General features: G+C 32.5%; 1 protein-coding gene across 2 annotated transcripts in view; it reads left to right on the forward strand.

Annotated features, from left to right (window-relative positions):
• Positions 1-7,279, forward strand: part of MEI4 (meiotic double-stranded break formation protein 4) — a 266,300-nt gene extending 259,021 nt beyond the window's left edge. For both annotated transcript variants that reach the window (XM_016955885.4, XM_016955886.4), the window contains exon 5: positions 3,385-7,279. In XM_016955885.4, the coding sequence (XP_016811374.1) occupies positions 3,385-3,642 (258 nt within the window). In that variant the 3' untranslated portion in view covers positions 3,643-7,279. The remainder of the gene's footprint in view (positions 1-3,384) is intronic.
• Positions 7,280-7,710: the final 431 nt, after the last annotated feature.

Here is a 7,710-nt window from a genome sequence, read left to right on the forward strand (position 1 = left end):
TGCTTGACCTAGTTGATTGAAGCTTTCAAATATATTTTGTGTTTTATTCAGTGAATTATTCGGTTCTAAAATTTAAGTTCTTTTTAATGCTATCTATCTCATTGATACATTTCTCATTCATATCATGAATTACTTTTTCTGATTTCTTTGTATTGTCTATCTGTGTTCTATCTCACTAAGCTTTTTTAAAATTGATATTTTGAATTCTTTTTCCAGGATTTCATAAATTTATTTTCCATAATAAATTGTTGCTGGAGAATTACTGTGTTTAGAGGCAAAATCTTTCCTTTTATCATGTTTCTTGTGTCCTTAGTTTGATATCTGAACATCTGGTATATCAGTTGCTTTTCCCATTTTTGAAATTTGTTTTTTTAGTAGATGACTTTTTCCTAAAGATAATTCCATTATTTTGGTTATATTAGGCACATGGTGTTGGTTAGTTTGGTTGACGTTGATCAGATTCTGGGAGCATGCATTGTGTGGTCGTCTTATGATTTCCTCAGCTTTAAGCAGTATTAGTATTGTTTCTTATTTCCTCCATGGCTTTACCTACTAATTTTACATAGTATTCCAAATCTTTGTTGTCAACAATGTTTATAGCATCTTAACCAAAAGAAGATCCCATATCAAGAACCCACTTTCTTTGCTTATCCATTAGAAACCAGTATGTATCCATTCAAGTTTTATTATGAGATTGCAGCAATTCAGTCACATTTTCAGGCTCCACCTCTAATTCTATTCCACTTGCTATTTTCACTGCATCTGCAGTGACTTCCTCCACTGAAGTCTTGAAGCCATCAAAGTCATTCGATAATTCTTCAAAACTCCTGTTAATATTGATATTTTGTATTTCTTTCATGAATTACACATTTTCTTAATGACATATAGAATGGTGAATCCCTTCCAGAAGGTTTCCAATTTACTTTGCCCATATTCATCAGAGGAATCAATATCCATGTTAGCTATAGCCTTATAAAATAAGTTTCTTAAATAAGACTTATAAACAAAAATTACTCTTGAGCCATGGGCTGCAAAATAGATGTGTTTGTAGACATTAAAACATTAATCTCTTTATGCATCCATCAGAGCTTTTGGATGATCAGGTGTGTTGTCAATGAGCAGTAATCTTTTGAAAGGAATCCTTTCTTCTGAGCAGTAAGTCTCAACAGTAGGCTTAAAATATTCAGTAAACAATGCTTTCATCCAGGCTTGTTGTTTTATTGATAGATTGCAGCCAGAGTAGATTTAGCATAATAAATACTTAAGGGTTCCAGAATTGTTGAAATGGTAAATGTGCACTGGCTTCAACTTCAAGCCACCAACTGCATTAATCTTTAACAGTAAAGTCAGCCAATCCTTTGAAGCTCAGCATTTATTTCTCCCCTGTAGCTACAAAATTCCTAGACGGCATCTTTCAATAGAAGGCTGTTTCATCCACATTGAACAACTGTTATTTAGTGTAGCCACCTTCATTTATTATCTTACCTATAACTTCTTGATAACTTTCTGCAGCTTCTATATCAGCATTTGTTGCTTCACCTTGTAATTTTATGTTATAAAGGTGGCTTCTTCCCTAAGCCTCCTGAACCAACCTCTGCTATCTTCAGAGTGAGTTTTCTTCTGTAGCTTCCTCACTTTGCTCAGCCTTCATAAAATTGAAGATTTAGGCCTTTTCTCTGGTTCAGGTATTGGCTTAAGTGAATATAGTGATTGGTTTGGTCTTGTATTCAGGCCACTACAATTTTTTCCATGTTACCAATCGGGCTGTTTCCCCTTCTTATTATTTGTGTGTTCAGTGGAAGAGAACTTTACTTTTAATTTCCTTCAAGAACTCCTCTTTCTTTGAATTTACAACTTGGTTAACTTTGGCACAAGTCCTAGCTTTTGGCCTGTCTCAGCTTTTGACATGCCTTCTTCACTAAGCTTAATGATTTCTAGCTTTTGATTTAAAATTGGAGATAGGCAACTCTTTCTTTCACTTGAACACTTAGAGGCCATTTGTAGGGTTATTAATTGGCCTGATTTCAATATTGTTTTGTCTCCGAGAATAAGGAGGCCTAAGGAGAGTAAGGGAGATAGGTAATGGCCAATTGGTGAAGCAGTCAGAACACACACACTTATCAGTTAAGTTCACCATCTGATATGGGCATGGTTTATGGTATCTCAAAACAAAGTAGTAACATCACGGATGACTGATTGCAGATCACTGTAACAGATAAAGTGACAATGAAAAATTTGAAATATTGTGATAATTACCAGTATGTGACACAGATACAAAGTGTGCACATGTTGGAAAAATGACTCTGATAGACTAGTTTGATGCAGGGTTGCCACAAACCTTCAATTTGAAAAAAATTGCAATATCTGGGAGGTACAATAATGTAAAGCACACTAAAATGAGGTATGCCTGTATATATCTTACTCTGCTTGTTGGGTCACCTTGTTGAAGAATATATTTGTCTCAACTCTAAAAGAATGTTCTTTCATTTTTGTATTAATACAGTGAAAATATTTCATAAATGTTTCCAAAGGAGTTTTCTTTTTTTTCTCAATGTTAATACTTTCTTAATGAACTTGAACAAAAATGTACCAGGAAAATAAAAAAGTTCTGTGGATTTGAGTTCTAATTAGTCTATTTTTCAGAGGATCCATTTCCTTGACTGTGGAACAGTGATAAGCTATCTGCTCACCTCATAGGGCTTCTGACACATTTCTTAATTAATTAGCTAATGAGAAAGCCAGTTTTCATTTTTATACTGATTCTGCCATTCTCTCATTTTATGCTTGCTATTGTCTAGTTTTTAGGCCTTTCTGTGACTTGACTTATCTATCTCACATTCAACCATCTAGTCCAAATTAAAAGTTCTACAAGATGCATCTACATTTATTCTCATGACTATGTATATGATTCAATGCTACCCCTCCCTGAGTTGTATCAGGAAGATTCAGTATGATATCACATCTATTCCCCTATAGATGATGAACCTACTACTCTAGGATTGTTTTATATCAAAATAAGTACCATGAATTCAAAAGTTTTGGCAAAAGATGGAATTTAACACTGGTATGACTCCTTGCCAAGTCATTGTTAAGACTCCTTGCCAAGTATTCTCAGATTCATTTGAATATTCTCTGCAAGAATGCAGGGAAAGGATTTGGAGCTTCATGAAACAGCAAGAAAGAAAAGTCATTCACCATGATTGTAAAGTCTTTGAATAAAGGAAATGTTTTTTATTTCCCCCTTGTTCACCAGTGACAGGATGACAGAAGGTGTTAAATATATCAAATATATTTCATTTGCCTGAAACTCTGATATCTTTATATGAAATTTTTCTTAGGTAATTTATAGCCAATTTTTTAAAGGAGTTTGTTGTTTATTTGTAGGAGCAAGCCAGTTATGATGTGTCACGCTATGAAAACATTTTCTACCTGTTCTGGGTTCTGGAGCAGCTTCTTCAAAAGGAAACCGAAGAAGGCAACACTTCAAGTATAGGTCATGATGACCAAGAAATCAAGAAATTTCTTCAGAAGCATGATGAAACTATTTTCCAACTTTCTGATGCATTTCCTTTGTTTACTTTTTATTTATGGAGAGTGGGCATTCTTTTGAGCTCAGCACAGATAGAAACTCTTAAAAAATAACTCCATTCCTTAGCAATTTACCACGTTTGAAGCATAATAAAGTAGAATATATGAAAATCTCATACTGAAAAGATTTTCAATAGTATTTTAATTAGCATTTTAGAATTGATCTCTAAATATAATTATCAATTCAACGTAATGGTTAGTCTTAAATTGTATGAAATTTTATGAGTCATATTTCTATACTAAAATCAGCCAGTTTCGGTTGGTAATGCCATCCTTATGTAACTGTATCTTATTTCACTCAGTATAGTTTAACTCTATTATTCTGTAAAATGGACCATTAATTGAATTGTCTGTCTCGTAAAAGATTTCCATATAATTGATGCTAAATGGTAATCAAAGAGATTTTTAAAGTTTAATTGCATTATCAACACAAAATGTTGGAATATAAGTGGTCATAAATGCAATTTTTAAAACTTTTTCTTACATAGTTGAACTTATATCATTGCTTTCACCTTAGACGAGAATCATATAGAAGTAGAACTTTTTTAACATTTGGAAACTTAATTGCTTTTTATTTCAATTTCATATGGCTAATACATTTGTCGAGCTCTTTTGAAAATACTATTAGTTGTTTAAAATGTTCTTTGTTTTTCAACAAATACTTGTTTCAATTCTGTTAAATATGTTATAATAGTCTTGTAATTGTTAAATAGTATACAATTAAGTCACTAGACATATTTTATAAATTCTAATATCCATCTAAAAATGAAATTTATAGTTATTTGGTTGAATTTTTCAGTTAGTTATACAATTTCATTGACTTCATTTCAATGATTAAAAGCATAACCACAAACTTAATGAGCGTATGTTACATTTCCTATAGTGCCATTTAGGGAACACAAAATATAAATTTCCTTTATTAATGATATGTGATGGTGTTTCATAAGTTAATTAGCATTCCTAAATGTCATTGGCATTAAAAGTAATCTTGCTAATTCCATCTACAATGTGTATACAATTATGTCATCTGGCACAAACAATTATTATCTTTGGAATTATTTCTAGCATTTTTGAAAAGATAATGCCTTTTTGATAATCCTGAAACTACATGTATGTCAGTCAGCTTTTATTATGTAACAGATAATCATAAAATATCAGTGACATACAACAATAATATTTCTCAGATATATGCAGGTCACTCAAGGATCAGCTGATTTGGACTGGACTATTAATGAAAAGCTCTGCTGAGGTTGCACATACCACAGGAATAGGCTTCTTGCTAAAAGTCAGGCTTTCTTCTCTTCCACATGTGCATATTCGGAGAACCAGACTTGGGGGGAAGTAGCTTCTCAGTGGAAGCTCCTCTCATGGCAGTGGCAATTGAGCAAGATGAAAGGCTAGGCTGAGAAATGTCACATCAGCACTTCCATCCACATGCATTGTCAAAGTACATCAAATGGTCAAGCCCAAAGAAAAGTGACAGGGGAGTAGACTTCACCTTGAGTGGGAGAACTTGCAGTTACATGGCAATGAGCATGGATGTAGGTAGGTAATTAGGGCCAATAATTTACTTCACAACAAGTACCAGTTGAATACAAGAAGTATATTCCAAATCTTGGATTAGGAGGGATTTTTCTAATGTCTGATTCCTGTGAACACCTGTGAAGGCTTATGGAAATCACTTCAGTTGATGATAGCATTATACAAAATCCACTTTCCATGACACCTTCATCTTCTTTCATTGTGATTAAACAAGATTGGTAAATACACAAGTATCAGTAATGGCCCTTTCCCTATTGCAGCCAGCCAATGTAATGATCAGCTAAGAGACTTTTGGAGCTACAACAAATTTATTAATTTCAGTGGTCTCCAAGGCTTCAAGGTCTGAAAATTAGCCTAGGAAATATATTTATTATAAAAGAAGATGCAAGATGTTGGGATCACTGTGAATGCACAAAATGGAGAAACATTTTATTTCCATTTGGTATCCATTTTATATAAACATTTAACTTCCACCAAGTATATGATACTTAAACTTTCATTATCCTGTGTTTCAGTCTATATCAGAGTGAATGGTGTAGTAAATTAGTATTAAGGTCCAAATCTACTGGTCAAAAAGAAGATAAAATGAGACATTTTTATCTGTGTTTCAGTAAAGCAGTGAATTAATGAATGATTTAAACTGGTATTACAATGTTTAAGAATATTATAACAGTTTATATTTAGGTAATGTCTAACTTTAGAATTAAGGTTTTAGGGATAAGAGTAATGGAGTCAGTAGTAATTGGGCAGCATTGAAACTGGATATAAGGATAGGAAATAAAGAGAACCATAGAATGATCATAAAAATGAAGCAAATAAAAAGTGATGATAATTGCTATAACTCTTATACTATTTACTATAAGCTATAATATATGATAATATATTTTATATGAGAGTAAATATAAATATTTTATATACATTTATATAATAAAATATATGAATAAGTAATATTATACATATATATACGATATGTATAATACCAAATGGCCAGGTACTTACCTAAGCATTTTACATATATTAAACTGTTTGATTCTCCCAGCACCTGTATGAGAAAGGTACGATTATTTCCTGAATCTGTATTTTAGAGATGAAGAACTCAGAACTTGCCCAAGTTCACACCACCAGGAAGTGGCAGTTAGTTAGGTTTCATCCTGAGGAAGTCCATCTTCCAATTCCACACTCCTACTTCACTGCACTGCCTGTTATGTGCAGCTCTCCTGGCACGTCAGTAAACTTTCACAAACACAGCTTCTTTGCAATTGTCATCAAAGCTTTATACATGCTTAACTATGAACCTTAAGGCACAACAGTGGAAATTACTAGCTTATGATTAGCTTATTTTGGATTTTTTAATTGCTGTAAACAAGTTGTCCTATCTATAAGTAAACCAGAGGAACAGCATCTTTGACCTTTTCAGTGTTGTAGCATCTTGCTACTCAAGACTGTAGCCAAGTTACAGATTGTCTTCAAACGATAACCTAAAAGGTACAGAGCTCCCTCCAGAGGTGTTTAGGTAGACTGTGAGGCTGTAATGATAAGCAAAATGGGGAGAGAAAACAAATCTGACTGGTTTGTTCTTGGAAAAATATATACAATTATCTCACAGGCCTTGTACTTTTTAATGGTATTTGTTGTCTTTTAGCCAAGGTCAGCATATTTCAAGAGAGGCAGGGAAACAAGGCATTTGCATTTCCAAAAGTTTATGTACATTTACAGATTTTCTGAATGCCATATTGTGGGGAAAATATTGACAGCTCTGCTTTATTATAACCTAATTTCATTTATTCATCAAATATGAAGCACCAATTGTCTACAAACCAATTATTTGCAAAAATAAAACATACTAAGCTTTAACTTTTGTCAGATTTATGAAACCAAGCTTTCTCTTAGCAGTCAATATAACGACCCAACTACATCAATATTTGCTGAAGGAGATAATTAACTTGTTAATGTTTGTCTAATATTGAAAAAATATATAGGATTTTATTATTGTTAAAAGTTAATTTATTCTTTCCGAATTATTTATAGAATTGTATAATACAAAATTTATCTGGTTAATAAATATACTGGTCTTGTAAGAACTTTCTAAATATTACAGAGTATTACAAACACATAAAAAATAAACTCAGCCTCTTTGTTTCTTACTTAATATGAAAGTCCTCTGTTTTTATTTAATATGAAAGGAATTTTAAGGATCTATTCCTAATAGGAAGCAAAGCTTCTGAAAATAATGTTCTAACATTTAAGACATTTAAATAATTCAATTATATATTTCATAGGCATTTACCCTATATTTGTAGTATTTTCTTCTGATATTTTAATCTAAATTTTGCTCTAACTGCTTAAATTGTTGGTGAACTTTTGTTGTATTTCTGTCAGTAGTTGTGTTTATGTAAATGTTTAGTCAGTCCACTGGAGCAGCAAGATTTCCAGGTGATAACATTAATTAACTTTAGTTGTCTCTGACCGTATATAAAACAGTGGTCCTCAAATGCGGTCCCCAACCCAGCCATATTAGCATCACTTGGAAACGTGTAAGAAATAAAAATTTTAGGCAGTATGGCCATTTTCACGATATTG

Source organism: Pan troglodytes, chromosome 5 (genome assembly GCF_028858775.2).
Source record: "Pan troglodytes isolate AG18354 chromosome 5, NHGRI_mPanTro3-v2.0_pri, whole genome shotgun sequence".
Taxonomy (NCBI): domain Eukaryota; kingdom Metazoa; phylum Chordata; class Mammalia; order Primates; family Hominidae; genus Pan; species Pan troglodytes.